The 17,946-nt window shown below is 37.6% G+C and overlaps 1 protein-coding gene and 1 long non-coding RNA gene across 2 annotated transcripts; one reads left to right on the top strand and one right to left on the bottom strand.

Moving 5' to 3' along the window:
• The first annotated feature begins 278 nt into the window (after positions 1-278).
• LOC136200750 (glyceraldehyde-3-phosphate dehydrogenase GAPB, chloroplastic) lies at positions 279-7,383 on the top strand. Its single transcript, XM_065991176.1, has 9 exons — positions 279-467; positions 1,072-1,185; positions 1,288-1,449; positions 1,593-1,760; positions 2,548-2,708; positions 2,783-2,844; positions 3,690-3,739; positions 4,563-4,969; positions 7,125-7,383. The coding sequence occupies exons 1-9, from the start codon at positions 366-368 to the stop codon at positions 7,261-7,263; spliced, it is 1,365 nt and encodes a 454-aa protein (XP_065847248.1). The 5' UTR covers positions 279-365; the 3' UTR covers positions 7,264-7,383.
• Positions 7,384-8,686: 1,303 nt separating this feature from the next.
• On the bottom strand, positions 8,687-12,543 carry LOC136200573 (uncharacterized). The gene is made up of 2 exons (XR_010673392.1): positions 12,340-12,543; positions 8,687-9,366 (listed from the first exon to the last, which is right to left on the bottom strand). It is a non-coding gene; the product is annotated as an uncharacterized lncRNA (long non-coding RNA).
• Positions 12,544-17,946: the final 5,403 nt, after the last annotated feature.

The following is a 17,946-nucleotide window of genomic DNA, read 5'->3' as shown; positions in this document are numbered from 1 at the left end:
GAGCCGTTATTACATTAACTAAAGCTGACATTTTAAAGCAACAACAGCCAATTGAATCAGGGCCACAAGTAAAAATCCTAAATTGATTTTAAGGACAAAAGTGGACAAAAGATTTTTCTTTTTCCAGTCTACTCTGGGTCAGTAATCTGTGGTTGAGAATATGAAATTATAAGCCTCAAACATAATCTTATCCAATGAATCTTCTTATCATCATCACCACATATTCTTGTCAATTTGAATTTACTTGCAGCCATACTTTAAATTACCAAAAAAAAAAAAAAATGTGAAAATATGATTAACTAAAAAAACAGAGGTGAAGTGTATATAAAGCTGAGGAGGCAGCAGTAGTAGCTTTAGTTGCAGTCATGGCTTCCCACGCAGCTCTAGCTCCGTCAAGGATCCCGGCAAGCACCAGACTACCTTCTAAGAACATCCACCATTCTTTTCCTGCTCAATGCTCATCTAAGGTACTCTTTTTCTCTCCATCTATTTCAGTGTTTACTTGTTATTATGTTGCACGGAAACGCATCTTCAGTAGTGTTTCTGCGTGCCTGTTTTCATTTGAAGATGGTGCATCGAAGGCTATGTTTTAGAAATTAGAATTAACGTTTACCAATATCCGTTTCCGTGCAACACTCCATGCTTCCTAAGCCAAATGGTTTAGGAATGCCGAAAACAATGCTCTCCTGACCCCCAATTCGCCACCAAATCCTCATATTGCAAGGATTCGCGGGCGAATCGGGGTTTTTTTTGTTGTTGTTGCCCCTCGGTTTTACAGTTGCACACGCGTCAGTGCTTCGGTTATTCGCCCCTTAGTACTATACTGCACACAATGGGTCTGGTGAATTCTCAGCTCGACGTTTTTGCGTTGCTTGACATTCATTTAGGCGAAGGGATTGAAATTGCTTGATAATATTCATTGTTGCCATTGCTTCTCCATACCATTTGAAAGTCCCGATGGGGTTGTTATCGCTGTTGTTTGCAGTAGAAAAACGAGTGCCAAATAACCTAGCTTGTTAGCAACTAACTAGTTTTCGGAATTATTGAATTGAATCTATTCATGCCGTGCAGAGATTGGAAGTTGCCGAGTTTTCTGGGCTTCGAGCCAGCTCGTGTGTGACTTATGCTAAGAATGCTACTGATGCTTCCTTCTTTGACTTAGTGGCTGCTCAAATGACTCCCAGGGTATTCTCATTCAACCGTTTCTAGATTGTTTTTCGGTTAAAATATAATAACGTTTAGTTCCGAAACTAAGTAATTGTAGTGTTAACTTACTTGAAAAATCAGGCTGCAGCATCAACACCTACCAGAGCACAAACAGTAGCCAAACTGAAGGTGGCAATCAACGGATTCGGACGCATTGGCAGGAACTTTCTTAGATGCTGGCACGGCAGGAAAGACTCTCCTCTTGAGGTCATCGTCGTCAACGACAGTGGTGGTGTCAGAAATGTAAGAAAACTAGTTTATACAACATATTTTGGTTCATGTCATACGATGTGGCTAAGTTTTATGCTGGCAAGAAAACTAGTTTATATTTGAAAGAAATCGAATTGGAGACAAATATTACCAATTAATCCCGGATTCTGTTACAGGCTTCGCACTTGCTTAAATATGATTCGATGCTCGGAACTTTCAAAGCTGATGTGAAAATCGTCGATGATACAACCATCAGTGTTGATGGCAAGCCTATCAAAGTTGTGTCCAACCGAGACCCTCTCAAGCTTCCATGGGCAGAGCTCGGAATAGACATTGTCATCGAGGTACCGAATTTTCACTCTTTGTTTCTTTCGACGTGAACTCTCTAATTTGTTACCTGGATTACATTTTGTTCCAAAAATATACCTGAAGTAACGATGACCGAACAATTTAGTATATTTCACCGGTCAACGGCCGGTCAATGTGAGTTTGACGAGTAAATTACACTGGTGGTACTTGAACTTTACCCTAATTCACACGTTGGTACCTAGATTTCATTTTGTCCAAAAAATATATCTCAAGTAAAGATGACTCAATATTTTAGTACATTTGACCGATCAGTGATCGGTCAACACCATTTTAAATTAAAAATTGAGACCTATCATACATTCCATTAACATGAAATTACAATACTACCATTTAGCTCTCTCTCTATATATATATATATATATTAAATGGAAGTATTGTAAGTTTATGTTAATTGGGTGTATGGTGAGTCTCAATGTTTAGTTCAAAATGGTCAAACTCACGTTATCCGGTTACTAACCGATCAAATGAACTAAATTTTTCAGTCACCTTTACTTGAGTTATGTTTTTAGAATAAAATAAAATCCAGGTACCAAACTGTAAATTATGGTAAAGTTCAGGTACCATTGATGTAATTAACTCATGAAACTCGCATTGACCGGTTATTAACTGGTAAAATATACTAAATTGTCCGGTCATCGTTACTTCGGGTTTATTTTTGGGACAAAATGTAATCTAGGTATCAAAGTGTGAACTAGGATAAAGTTCAGATACCATTGATCTAAATGCTACAATTTCGTTGATTTGATGGAATTAAATATGCAGGGAACAGGAGTGTTTGTGGATGGCCCTGGTGCGGGGAAACATATTCAAGCCGGTGCCAAGAAAGTGATCATCACTGCTCCAGCCAAGGGTGCTGATATTCCGACATATGTCGTTGGTGTTAACGAACAGGACTACGGGCACGATGTTGCCGATATCATGAGGTTTCGTATCCTTTCAACAACATCTACTTCTAGCATTTTGTGGCGTGTTGATGATCTCCTTTTTATTGTTGCAGCAATGCTTCTTGCACCACCAATTGTTTGGCTCCTTTTGCGAAGGTTTTGGATGACGAATTCGGTATGAACTTACTCGAATTTTCTCTATCGAAAATCAGGCTTGTTTTCGTTGGAGTAATAACGAATAATTACTACCTGTCAGGGCAATGGGTTCAGGGTAGAAAAATAAATGGTGGTGCTATTTACCACCCCCAAATTACTTAGCACCGCCTCCATTTGGACAGTTTTGCCCTTTTCATAAAAAAAGTTCAAAACTGATTTTTTTTTTTTTTTGTGATAGAATCCGCATGTTTTATGCCTAGACGGATGAATCTCCCGCCTTCCCATAGGCCAGGCGGGAGATTCATCCGCCTAGGCATAAATTTTTTTATGAAAAATCGTCAAATTGTTTGTGACGAAAAATACAAAATCGTCTAATTTTTTGTGACGAAAATGCAAAATCGTCCAATTTTTTGTGACGAAATATGCAAAATCATCACAAAAAATATATAATACGTAAATTTTAATGTTTCCGACTCGTAATCATCCATTTCCGGGGTTCTCGGGTTGTCACGCATCAATTATTTTCATAATTTCAATTATTGTTGTTCGGGTTTGTGATTTTGGAGAGAGAATTTTTAGTTTTTGATCAAAATTATGAGAAGGGCAAAAAAGTCCAAATGGGGGCAGTATTTAACTATCCAGAAAATTAAACTAGAATTAACAGAGATTTTCGTCGCTTAATTTATAGTTTCTGTCGGTAATTTCACCCGAATATGTACCGAATTTGGTATTACTGGCAGGATCTGCGACGGAAATATCCATCGCTGATTCTTACTCCCACGAAGAATCTTTAATTTTGATTTTTTTTCCGTCCATTGACCCTTGAATATTTTGTTCTTCCTCCGCCATTGCTACGCATTGCAGGCATTGTCAAGGGAACCATGACAACCACTCACTCCTACACCGGAGATCAGGTCTGCTTCCATACCCGAAATGCTTTCCGAATCGAAAAGATTCGTATACTCTTAGTTCCTTTAAACAAGGGATGATTTCATCTTTTGTTTCTCAAACATGACCTATCATGTTTATCGGGAACTTGAGAGGTTCTAAACTCGATTCCAGCTAGGGCTGTAATCGAGCCGAGCCGAGCTTTGACCTGCTCAAGCTCGGCTCGCTATAAAATGATCGAGCTCGAGCCCGAGCCGAGCTTACTATAAAATTAACGAGCTCGAGCCTGAACCGAGATTTGACTTGCTCAACGAGCTCGAGCCGAGCTTCGAGCTTGTTTCGAGCCCAAAATCCTCTTTGGACTTGGTTCATTAAGAAAATTATCTAACTATGAATTGTTTGTGAGTAAATCGTTAATTATATTTGTGAAGTTTGCTCGCAAATAACTCACTAATTGTGTACATAAACAAGCTCACAAGCAAAGTTCGTGAATAAATAAACAAGATGCTGACAAATAGTTCGTCTATTACTCATTTATTATGTTTATAAACGAACTCATCTAATAGCAAATGAAATAATATTAAGTTTAGATATTTGTGAACTAACACAAAACTAAAATTTGTTCATAAATGTTCTAATCGAGCCTGCTCACGAGCTTTGACCTGCTCAAGCTCGGCTCGTTTACGAACCGAGCCAGTAAATCGTGCTCACGAGCGGCTCGTTTACAAACCGAGCCGAGTCGAGCCGAGCTTTTATCGAGCCGACCACCGAGCCGCTCATGAGCGGCTCGGCTCATTTACAACCCTAATTCCAGCACACGAAAGCCTGATAATTGCGGTTATTTTGCAGAGACTGTTGGATGCTTCCCACCGCGACTTAAGGAGAGCAAGAGCTGCAGCACTGAACATAGTGCCAACAAGCACAGGTGCAGCAAAGGCAGTGTCTCTTGTGCTGCCACAGCTGAAAGGAAAGCTGAACGGAATCGCTCTTCGAGTCCCAACACCGAACGTGTCCGTTGTTGACCTTGTTGTGAACATTGAGAAAAAGGGAAGTACAGCAGAAGATGTGAATAATGCATTTAGAAAGGCAGCAAACGGTCCATTGAAGGGCATATTGGATGTGTGTGACGCTCCTCTTGTTTCGGTTGATTTCCGTTGCTCGGATGTTTCTTCTACCATTGATTCTTCGTTGACAATGGTAATGGGTGACGATATGGTTAAGGTTGTCGCGTGGTACGACAATGAATGGGGATACAGGTTAGTAGTACTCGGCATATTAATTCGCTAATCTTTCATCATTTTAACTTATTAAAATGAAGTTTAAGGTCCTGCGGCTTCAACTTGGGGTTAAATGCACGGGTTAAGCATCCAAACTATCGAAAACGGAACATAAATGTCATAAATATTAAATTCATAATGAGTTAGTCATCGTTATTTAACTTCGGTTTCACTTATGTCCAACCACATTCGACCGGATATGCCACGTGTATGACATGTTGTCAAAAACTTGCCACGAACTGTATATATCGAAAAACCGAACTTCGTCGGTTATTCCGGTTTGGTTTGATGGCATGTGGCATCTCGGGGAGATGTGTTTCCGGATAAAATGACCATGGATAAAAAACAAAGTTAAACGGTGATGGATTTCTCGTTAAAAATTTAAGATTTATGGCATTTTTATACATTTCTAATAGTTGGAGGATCATAAATGCGATAGCTCTAAATGTACAGGCAATCACTTAACTAAATATTTTCACTATGGTAAAAAAAAACTTTAATTTGTATCGATAAAATAGTCGAAATCTCGTTTTTAAACCAACAGGATCACACTGGTAATGTAGTCATGTTTCGGTGACTACGATGACTAGAGCAATCAACTTAACACCAAGTCTGCGAGATTCTTGTGAAATATCCGCTACATGACCCACTTTAGGCAAAAATTCCTAAGAAATAGATGGGTCAAGTTCGCATTTCGGCATGTGATGTTGATGCGGCGTTAAGTTGATTGCTCTAGTCATCTTAGTTAGCATTCCGACATTGAAATTACAGAAAATCGCCTAATGTGATTTTATTGAAACAAAAATAAGACTCTTAAAGTAACGGGCTTGTCGGGAAATATACATACCCATATTTTACCACCGCAGCGTGCATCTGTGCATTTCGTGTCACTGCCCGTCGCCCTTCTATTTTAGATGTAATCCAAGAGGGTTGCCGAATGTGATTTTATTGAAACAAAAATAGACTCTTGAAGTAACGGGTTTGTCGGGAAATATATGTACCCACCGCTGCGTGCATTTCTTGTCATCACTCGTCGCCCCGCTTCTATTCGTCTAGATGTAATCCAAGAGGGTTGCTGAATGTGATTTTATTGAAACAAAAATAAACTCTCTTAAAGTAACGGGTTCGCCAAGAAATATACGTACCCATAATTTTCCACCACGGTGTCCATTTTGTGTCATTGCTCGTCGCCCCGCTTCTATTTGTCTAGATGTAATCCAAGTGAGCTCAAGTACTTGAAGAGCATATCTTCCAAAACAAATATGATTGCCTCGAAAAGCTATTCCTTTCGTTTCCTGTTTGTCAATTAGTTGTTAGTTATTAGTTGATTACCTTTTTTGTTAGCTGATTTGACTAACAGATTGTGTGAACTTGTTCGGTAAAACTTAGCTGATTGCTAATAGCTGTTTGTGTAAAAGGCAAATAAGGACATGGTAAAACATTTATTTGAGATTAAAAAGTATTAATTAGGGGTAAAGATGTCCATAAAAAGAGATTGAACAATAATCTAATTGAAAAACTCCTAAAATGAGGTTTTTCAAGATTAAATTTTTAGATCCAATAAGCTCTTTCAAATCTCTCTTCATCAAACACCACTATTAGAGGTTTGACTAGTCAAAACCGCTAAAGTGGTTTAAACTAGACCTCGGCATGGGCTGGGCTCGGGCCGGGCCTGATAGGCTTTTGATAAAACCTGATAAGCCCAAGCCCAGCCCAAGCCCACACTAATTAGAGTCGGGCTCGGGCTTGGGCGGGCTCGGGCCTAAAAAAGGAATCCCAAGCCCGCCTGCCCAAGTTCATATCTATATTAAAAAAAAAATCAATTAAAATAAAATACTAACTTTTTTTAATAAAAAATAATAAACATAATAGTTAATATGAGGCATTTAAATAAATATTAAATTTATAAATGTATATATAGATAACGGGCCGGGCCGGACTAATTTTATGTGTCCAGGCCTAGCTAAATGGTTCTGGACTTGGGCCGGGCTCATCGGCCCATGGCGAGGTCTAGTTTAAACCTTTAATTTTACTCCAAAAAGCTCTGTACCAAATAGGGTCTATGTTGTTTAGAGAATCGGGTTCGAGTTCGGGCTCGGAGAATAGTTGCGTAATTAATTGTTTAATGGTGCAGCCAAAGGGTAGTAGATTTGGCACATTTGGTGGCTAGCAAATGGCCAGGAGTGGATGCAGCAGGAGGAAGTGGAGATCCATTGGAGGATTTCTGCAAGACTAACCCAGCTGAAGAAGAATGCAAAGTTTATGAAGCTTAGATCTTTTTTTTTTATTTTATTTTTTTGAACTAATTAAGGTTCTTCATTGCAATAAACCAAATTTAATGCAATTTGACTTCAAGGTTTTTGTGATAAATCATGAATAATGTTTATCGAGTATTTGTTTGGTTCGTTGTTGATATTTACTATTTGTTGTTGCTCATAGTTTCTTTTCAAAATAACTATCAATAGAATTTGTGTTTTTGATAGTTTATTATTCTGTTCGTAGTTTGTCATATCAATTATATGGATTCTATTCTAATTAAAGTTTTTTACGTATATTAGTATTTTAACCCGAGATTTTTTGCTTAAGTGATTTAAGGTCTTTAATTACTCATTTTAATTGGTTGTTGACAACTATTTTAAACGTTAACTAAATATTTTATGTACATTTTATGTCCAGCGTTCAAAGTAAAATAATACAAAAGAGCTATGAACTTGAAAAAATCAAATGAACATAGACTTGTTAGTTGGGCTTATTTGGTTTAGTTGTTGTTTGCTGGTGTTCTTATGTTAGAATGGATATCGAAATCATCCCTTCTTCTTTATGTAAATTGCAATATAAATCATATGATGATAAATAAAAATGGAAAATACACATACAAGAATAAGTATAAAAAAAATTGTGGTTTCACGACAATTTTAAAGGTATCTATATGGGTTAAAACTTGCAAACATGTGTCTGAAGTTTCTACGTTTATAAAGATAGTTTTTTTTTTCACTAAAATCATTAATAAACAAGAGAAATTTGAATCATATTGAACATGTTACATAGCTAAATTTGGATAATTTTAATGAAAAGTTTATTTTACAAGTGACAGAAACTTCATATCCATATTTACAAACTTTTAAATCATTAGAATATTTTTACAAACGAGTAAAACCATAAAATTAATTTATGTACTTTATCCAAAAATATATGCATAAAATGTGTCATACATGTCTCGATAGATACTGCGAAAAATGTTTGAACTTTTCCTTTTTTTTTTTTTGAGAGAATCGGCCAAAATTTGGATCCGCCTAGGTCAAATTTTGGCCGGTGCAAAATCGTAAAATTTTTAGTGACGAAAAATGCAAAATTCTTTAATTTTTTGTGACGAAAATACAAAATCGTCATAAAAAATATACATTATTTTCATGAGTTCTTTGATAAAAAAAACGTAAATTTTAATATTTTCGACTCGTAATCATCCATTTTCGGGATTCGGATTGTCACACATCAATTATTTTCATAATTTCAATTATTGTTGTTCCGGTTTATGATTTTGGAGAGAGAATTTCAGTTTTTGATCAAAATTATGAAAAAGGCAAAAAAGTCCAAATGAGGACGGTAACTAGTAATAAAAGAACGGTATTTAGCAACCCACTTCAAATATCATATTCATTGTCATTACTATGCACAATATTTATATTTACAAAAAAAAAAAAAAAATTCATAATTGAACTAAACAAAGTTTATACAATTCTAAAAAAATTAAAATGTCAAAATTCCAAAAAATCAAAATTAAAATACTAAACAAAATTAAAATATAAAAGGTATGAACTTAGTTTTCTCACTACTTGGTTTCCACAAACCTTTTAAAAATCGATCATGACAATATTCAAGCCATCTAAACTTTTCATCCTTCATTGTGTTATACATTTCCCTCGTCGATTTTTCACCGAGCAAAAGCATCGAAAAGAAATGAATTTCACTACCGCTATCTACTTGGGGCAAACGCAACACATCTTCCATAACCTCTTTAATAGAACAACCAGGCCGATCTCCAAAAATTTCGTGAAGTACACTAGTTTCCTTATCAGTATTTTTTTCCATGCTTTCCTTTAATTCTCTTATAGCGTTAACAAGTTCTGCAGTATCCGACTTCTTTTTCCTTTTATTAGCTTTCTTTTTCTTTGTTGCACTGTCGGTAAATGAACGAGTTCTCTTTTGTTTCGTTATGTACTGCTGATTATCGGAGTTTTCAGCATTTTCAAAGTTAATGCTACCGTCGTCAATCTGAGTGGATGAACCTCCTGAAATAGAATCTGTATTCACCCTTTCTATATTATCTTCAAAATCTTCTTCAGAAAAATCTGGATTCATCGTCCTTTCTAAATTATCTGCGGAAACCGATTTCTAAGTCATTATTTTGTACCAATCATTGGCCAGGCAAACTGTGAAAATACAGATTTTTAAAAAACAATGTCTACAATGCAAGTATGACCCTGTTATTTTTTACTAAACTGAACTGAATGTTACTGGACTGAACGCTACTGAACTGAAATTATATTATTAGTCTTTAAAAATAGCAATAATAATAATAATAATAATAATGATAATAAATAATGATAAATTACTGAACTGAAATTACTGATACTGAAATTAAGTAACAAAGAACAGGGTCATTAATACATCTGTTGCCTCCTGTACTTGCAAAAACTTCAACTACCTTTCTGAACTTTCAAATGTTCCAAATGACCCTCTATTCTTGTCCAGTTGCATTCAATAACCCTATTTTTGTCCAATTGCATTCAATAACCCCCTATTTTTGTCCAATTACATTCAATAACCCCAAAACTTCAACTGTCTAGTGAACTTTCAAAAGTTCCTAATCATTTGTCTATTCAGCATTTTCTTTTTAACACGTGGCGGAGCGTATCTCTCATCCTCTGCATCCAACAAATTCTATTGCGAAATAGGGGTTATTTAATGCAATTGGATAAAAATAAAGGGTCATTTGGAACTTTTGAAAGTTTAGTAGGACAGTTAAGTTTCCAACCAAGTACATGGGCAACATAAGTATTAGGCCAAAGAAAGATATGAACTTCCTTCACAAGGCTTTAGATCTAATCTTAGAGCAACATGGAATAAGCCAGTAACTTAAACAATTACTTGTTACTGTTGATCCTACATGTTAGGAATAAATGCGATTACGATAAACGAAAAACAAGCAATCACACAAGAATTGTTTACCCAGTTCGCCACTCAATATGAATGACTACGTCTGGGGGCACTACCAAGCTAGGATATTTCACTATAATGCAAGAGATACGGATTACAGAGAAAGAGGTTACATTTATACCCAGATCGTTGTATTTGGGCCCATCGCTTCAATTGGGTCTATCTATTAGTCTCCAAAAGCCCAACAATACAGGAGGGGAAAAAAGACATAATTGGTATTATCAAAGTTAAGTAGTGAGTAATTTTCAGACTCATGACTTTATTGATGAGGAAGTAACAAGCCTCATTCCTACATCCATAGCCTCAACTAAAAAGTGCTATGTTTACATCAACAAGTAAATTAGGCTTATATCCTTAACCGCTGTACTTATCTAGAAAAGTAAACACCCTGTCAACAACAACAACAAAGCCTTAGTCCCGAAATGATTCGGCGTCGGCTAACATGAACCATCATATAGAAAAAAAAAAATGAGAATAAAATGAGAGAAAACCGACTAAGGTGGTTTGGCCATGTGAGACGTAGAGCGCTTGATGCGCCAGTTAGGAGGACCGAAGAGTGGCAAAGGGATGTAGTGGTGAGGGGTAGGGGAAGACCTAAGCAAACTTGGAGGAGAGTGATCGAGAGTGATATGAGTTTACTAGGAATTGAGGAAAATATGGTAGTGGATAGGACGGAGTGGAGGGAGCGAATTTGTGTCGCTGACACGACTTGATTTCACGGTTTTATATAATGGTTCATGTTAGCCGACCCCGAATCATTTCAGGACTAAGGCTTTGTTGTTGTTGTTGTTGTTGTTGTATAGAGAACCTGTGAGGGTCACTTGGTGGCATTTACAGCCGGTCCCAAGCCCGGACAAAGGAGGAGGGTTGCGGTAGGTTTGTGGCGGCCAACGTAAAACTTAGCCACATCTTATGATAAAAGTAAACACCCTATATTTTGGAAATATTATATTTACCCTTTAAACTTGCTTAAAGTAACTTAAAAGATCTCTCTAAGTCCATGTGGCAGAGCAATGGGAGATTTTGGATAAGTTGAAGTGCATATCACTTTAAACAAATTCAAGGGTCAATAGATCAATGTAAGCATGTTCAACAGACAATAGGTCATTTTAAGAAAGTTCAGGAAGTCGATGGCTATGTTTAAGTAAGTTCAGGGGTAAATATGAGGGCAGTTGATTTTTCTGAATAAATCACTTTAAACAAATTCAAAGGTCATCTTTGAAGCCTCATCTTTAAGTAATTCAACACAATCATCCTCCAATTCATCAAGGATTGATCCATTAAGACCAGACAATGACCTAGACGATAGAGCTAACGCGAATCCAGGTCAAAACGGTCCCTAAAGTTAGAAGCTGGGAGCAATTTAGCCCAAATGGACTTTTAGGTATCATCCCAATCCTCAAGTTGACAAATTCTAGGTATTCAAACAAATTGTATTTGGCCAATTTGTTAAAACTTGCAAACTTAGGGGCTGAGTTAGATACCTAAAATTCGATTTTGGCTAAATTAATAATGGTTGTCAACTATAATGACCATTTTGACCTTTAATTCGAGCCGACACTGTGGACTTTATCACTGTTTGAGGTGCAGAATCATGTCAATCAACTAAACCAACTAAATGGGGAGGATGCTGAGTAAGATGTAACTGCAAATTTTGATTATATAATCGTTTATCATCGTATGAGATGTTTCTGAATCTTATTAGGCATCATAACTGAACTTCTCAGCTTCGGATATAGCTAATTATATTTAAGTTTAATGCATATTTAGACACTTAAACTTATAAGTTTTGTTTATTAACTTTTAAAATAGCATATCACACATCTAAGTTGTCTTTAAAATCTTAAATCTATAGTTGGCTCAATCCGACCTAAAATCGTCGATCTGTTGTCTGTGTTCTTAGCTACGTTGCTCTCAATTTAACCCTAACAGCCACCAAATTAGCTTAAAAACCAATTTAAACTCCATGATTTAGTAACCAAATTCAAAACAACCCTAAATGCTTTGCTATATTGCTTTCCCCCAAATTTTACAATGTTCCGATTGTCAATCGAAGCTAATTATCAACAGGAAAAAGCTACACAATAGAAAATTATTCAAACATACCAGTAGAAAAAAATAAAATAAGAAACCTGTATTCGCAGGAAAGCTAGGGGAGGAAGATGGCGATCTGATGTTTTGCTTTTGACCTGCGATTTCTTGCTTTGGTGAGCAAAAAGCTGTGGAACGTGAGCCTAAGGAGATAGAACGATTTTGTGAGCAATAAGAACTGTGGTTTACGTAGAGGTATAGAGTTCTTCTGATATCGGAAAAAGTAGGATAAAAATTGTCCGACTTCAAATAGTAGAGATTCCCAACCTTTTGGAATGACTTCTAACAAAAAAATAAATAAATAAATAAAACTATCCAATTTTAAAATTGCAAACAAGTCGGATAATGTCCGATTTCTTTACATCGTAGAGATTTCCACTTAAAATCGTAACCCGAGTATTACTACTGGTTATGTACGATGTGAAGTCGGGACAATCTTTGTCCGACTTTTTTAAGATTACGAATAATTTTTATATGATTTCATAGTTTAATGAATAATTGTTTATATGATTTCACCATAGTCTTATGGCGGGATGCTTTTTGTCACGGGCACAATTAGTGTTTTTGTAATCTAACCTTTGTAAAACATTCTTTTCTAATAAAAGAGTGTTTTTCTCACTTGACGTTGTATAAAATCCTTATTTTCCGCTGCAATACTTTGCCTAGCATTCGAGCTAGCAATCGAGGTTAAGTCTAAACTAGTCATCAGGGTGAAATTACTAGTGTCGCACGGTCGATAGATAGTCAGGAGGCTGTGTCCATGACATTTTGCAGGTATGACTATGAAGTCCGTATTTGACTAGAATTGCGTCTTAGACTAACAATCTAGACCGAACTTGGTTTCCTAGTTAATATACTTTTGGATATCATGGGTTAGATAAAGATTTGTCTCTTTGAAGGGGAAGTCGTTAATGTTAATATACAGTGTATGAATATTCAGTTATATTATTCTTATATGGTACCAGAGCCTTTTAAGGTTTAAATCATCAAATAATGTCTACCTTCTGAACCAAATCCTTCACTATATGCATGCTCCTTATACCGCACATTGGATGGCTGTCAAACGTACTCTGCTACTTAAACGGTTCATGAGCTCATGCTATCGTTTTTTGTAAAAGTGGCTCAGTTTGTCAGTTATACTATTTTTTAGATACCGAGTAAGGTGGAGATAGAGATGATAAAAAAATCCACGAGCAGTCTATGTTCATGGGATAGTGTCTAATATCTTGGTGTTCTTGGAAACAAAGGATTGTATCTAAATCATCTACATAAGTAGATTATCGTTTGATCGCTACATCATCATCTGAAGTCGGTTGGATCCAACTGTTAATGGATGAAATTGGTTATCTGGTAAAGTGATAGGAACTAACAAATGGAAGAAAGGATATACTGATATTAATAATAAGATGGAAAGGAAGAAATAGGAGATTACAATCCGCAGGGAAACTCACTCACCTCTCTACTGAAAAGCAGAGCCTGCCAAAGCAGATGAATATACGTAAAAAAACAACCTCCCTTCTCTCACTTCCCCCATCAGATTTATAACTGAATTCCTGCCAGCTCAACAGCTAGGGCATAACAAACTCATTAGGCAATAACAAACTTATTCCTATTGTAACCTTATTCCAGCTAGCTAATTATTCCTCTCTTGCTGATGTTTGGGCTTTCTTACGGATATAAACCTTCAATTCCCTAGGCCCATTAGTATTCTGATCAGTAGATTAGCTTGTTCTCTATCATTGCCGCCCCCGTCAAGCAGAGTCTTGTCCTCAAGACTCAAGGATGGATATTCGCTCTTGATGACATACTCATCCTCCCAAGCTGCTTCATCAATACCCTTAGAATGCCACTGAATAAGCCATTGCGAAACTGAGTCCCCATGTTTTTGAACAGTGCGGGTGGCCAAAACCTTTGCTGGAAAAATTGAGGAATCAAAATCAACTGCAAGTTCAGGAGGAAGGACATCGGAAGGGACATGGCTGCCAATAGCCTTCTTAAGCAAGGAAACATGGAACACATGGTGCACACGAGATGTAGGAGGCAACTGCAGGCAGTAGACCATAGAACCAACACGAGCTGTGATCTGATACGGACCAAAAAAATGAGCAGACAGCTTAGGATAGACACGTCGGGCAACGGACTGCTGGCGGTGGGGCTTAAGCTTCAGATAAACCCAATCCCCAATTGAAAAGTGAATGTCGCGCCTGTGTTTGTCAGCTTGAGATTTCATTTGTTGTTGAGCTCGAAGCAAATGTTGTTTAAGTTGGCGAATGGCTTCATCATGGTCAACCAAAGCTTGAGCCACTGCTTCCACTTGAATTTCCTGTGGGCCATAGTGGAGAATGGACGGAGGAAGTTGGCCATAAACTGCACCAAAAGGGGTCGTACTAGTGGAGACGTGATAACTGGTGTTGAACCAAAATTCTGCCCAAGGGAGCCAATGAAGCCAGAACTTAGGTTGATCCGAGGCAAAACAACGCAGATAGGATTCAATGCAGCAGTTAACAACCTCTGTTTGACCATCAGTCTCCGGGTGATAAGAAGAACTGAACTGAAGTGTTGTACCTTGAAGTTTAAAGAGCTCCCGCCAGAAATTTCTCATAAAAACCGGATCTCTATCACTTATAATTGATGGAGGAAAACCATGTAAACGCGCTACTTCCTTGACAAAAATTTCACCAAGTGATTTGGCAGTGAATGGATGCTTAAGAGCGATAAAATGGCTGTATTTTGTCAATCGATCAACAACGACCATGATGGCCTCATAACCTTTAGATTTAGGCAGGCCAACTATAAAATCCGTTAAGATATCCGACCATACCTCTTTCGGAATTGGTAATGGCTATAATAGACCCCCGGTGCAAGAGTGGATGCCTTTGATTTCTGACAAATAGCACACCCTTGGACAAAGTCTTTAACACTTTGTACCATTCCTCTCCAATAGAAACTCCCCAAAATTCGGCAGTAAGTGCGGTAATACCCCGAGTGACCCCCTGTTTTTGTGCAATGGAACTCGGACAAAATATGGGGAATAAATTTCGATCGAGAGGAGAGGACCAAACTGTTCCGACGGAATAGGATTCCGTTATGCAAACTGTAAGCAGTGCGACAAGAAGGGTCTTTGAGTAGAGCATCTATAGTGGCACTGATATAAGGATCATCCTTAGCTTCAGCCACCAATTGCGCACCATCGAGCCAAGTAGGGAGAGAGACTAGGTCAAAATAATCTCCTGAATCATGTTGACGGGAAAGGGAATCAGCAGCACTATTTTGTTTTCCAGGCTTACAAAACACTTCAAACGAATAGCCCATTAATTTGGCGAGCCAATTCTGTTGATCCATGGTGGTGACCCGTAGTTGGAGGAGATGTCGTAAACTCTTTTGATCCAAATATTTAGTGAATTTCTGCCCAAGGAGATAAGGGCGCCAATGCTGAATTGAAAGGACTAGGGCCATCAAAATAACAGAAGTAAAATAGTTCAAAGGATGGGCGTCAAATGGCCCAATCAAACATAAATACAAATGGACCCAAAAGACCACAAATGTAAGTTATCCCGAAGGACCATAATACACTACGCCTCATAGGGCTTAAAGCAAATGCAAAAAAAAAACAAATACATGGTAGCCAACACATGGCTACATCACATCATCATATCAGGCAAGAGGGTCAGGGGGAGTCGCCATCTTCCTCATGGGTTCTCTCTTCAGCGTTTGAGCTCTCTTCATCAGCATTCATGGTAATGATATGCCTACTTCCGAAAGCATGGGACTGTTATAACAGCTATCGAGTCAACTCAGCATTCCTTCGTCGCTCCTCCCTCACAACAGCCTGCAGAATAAAATGACAAAAGAAAGAAAGATGATAAGCATATCATTCATACATATTCATACATGCATACATCTCATTCATTCCATATCTTACATGAACAAGATCTCACTGATATGTCATGATTGTCGAGATGCTATTGGTGCTTCATAGCATTCATGACTTGTAGCATGTCAGCACCTTGGGAAGTAGGGATTTGTAACAAAAAAGAGGTGAATAAGTGGAAAAAAAACATAAAAAAACAAGTATCCAAGCAGGTAAAGAGTCAATACTCACGTGAGTGGTCCTAGGAGGACACAAGTCCACACGGTAGGATGGCTCTGCCTCGAAATACCGAGTGTAAGACACCCATGCAGTGTTCATGAGGGAGATGTATCGTTCAAAGGTGCTAGTTAGTGAACCTAGTGTAGAACCCTCTGGAGCACCAGCCATACATGTAGAAGGACCCCCGGAATTGTCAAACACACTGCGGCCTCCACTAGATTGGCATGTGATTGGCTTTATCTTCCTCTTCTTCCCTTAGGGACACACAAAAAATAATGCACTCAAATGTTCATCAAAAAGGTAAAATATATTATATATATAATTAATAAAGATACCACTCACCGTATCTTCGGCGACAGAAGGACCGACAATAGAAGCATCTGGAACGGGTAGTGTGATCCTCGGTCAAATAAGGAGAATGGTCTTACGGAAAGTAGGATAAACACCCTCCACACTAGAGATTGTTGGTCCCTAGTAATTAGTTCCAAGGGGGGATATGAACTAATATAACTTTTTCGCTTTTAATTATGCTGACTTAATGTTATTTTAAGAGTTTGATAACTCAGCGTGTTGGTCAGCACGGCCGATTGATTAGTCAGACAGTTTTAGTTCTATGCTGACTGAGACTGCTTGACTTGAGAGTTGGGAATTGACACTTGAAAGGTCAGCTTCCAACTCAGCACTCAGATTTACTCAGTTTCAGTTTTAACAATTTATAAGCTGAGTAAATTTCACAAGCAACACATGCATATATATATATATATATATATATATATATTGAGAGAAAGAGTTTAGAAGTTACTCAGCACGACTTATCCTGGTTCGGCCTCTCTGCCTACGTCCAGTCCCCAGTTCCTCTTGGGATTTTCAATCCAATACTGAGCTCTTTCAAGGTAGAGCACAAACCTTTTACAAGGCAGTGAGTATGCAAGAGTACGTCCTCTATTCGTCTACTCAGCTCCTACTAAGTACTACAACCCAGCACTTAGATTTTTCTACCACTGAATACTTACAACCAAGTACTCAGCTCAACACTCTCAATATTTCTATTGATCACAGACTTGTTCTTTTTCAACTAAAGAACACCTTATATGATTACAAAACAATCAATCTAGCATTTACATAAAGAATACAAACGTTGGTGTAAGATCTTTTTGTATTTGAGTGCTTTTAAGATTTTCTCTCTTGTATTTTTCTTTTGATACTTCAGCAATGATCCAAGGCTCTTGATTGTCCTTTTATAGATGGAAATCTGCAGATGGATCATTTGAATTGTTTTAGCCGTTAGCACCAAAACGGCTCTTTTAGGGAACATCTTCTGGACAGCTTCAGACTGTTCCGCCATTCCCTTCCTCTGTTTTCTTCAGGCGTCAGGTTTTGTCTTCTTGCATCAGACTTGTCTTTTTATGCCAGTTGTCTTTTACCAATAATCCATTGAACCATGTTTCTTGGAATTAGTCTTCTGTGTATTTTCGAGGCTTCAATTATTGGTGCAGAAGATTGGCAGACTTTGTCCTTTAGTGAACGGATCTTTCATGCTGTCCTGACTGTCACTCAG

Source organism: Euphorbia lathyris, chromosome 7 (genome assembly GCF_963576675.1).
Source record: "Euphorbia lathyris chromosome 7, ddEupLath1.1, whole genome shotgun sequence".
Lineage (NCBI taxonomy): Eukaryota > Viridiplantae > Streptophyta > Magnoliopsida > Malpighiales > Euphorbiaceae > Euphorbia > Euphorbia lathyris.
This window is presented reverse-complemented; position numbering and strand designations above follow the sequence as displayed.

Coding starts and splice junctions, on each gene's coding strand:
- LOC136200750 (XM_065991176.1), top strand. CDS start 366: ATGGCTTCCCACGCAGCTCTAGCTCCGTCAAGGATCCCGGCAAGCACC. Junction 3,740..4,562: donor ACTCCTACACCGGAGATCAG/GTCTGCTTCCAT, acceptor GTTATTTTGCAG/AGACTGTTGGATGCTTCCCA. Junction 4,970..7,124: donor GACAATGAATGGGGATACAG/GTTAGTAGTACT, acceptor TTAATGGTGCAG/CCAAAGGGTAGTAGATTTGG.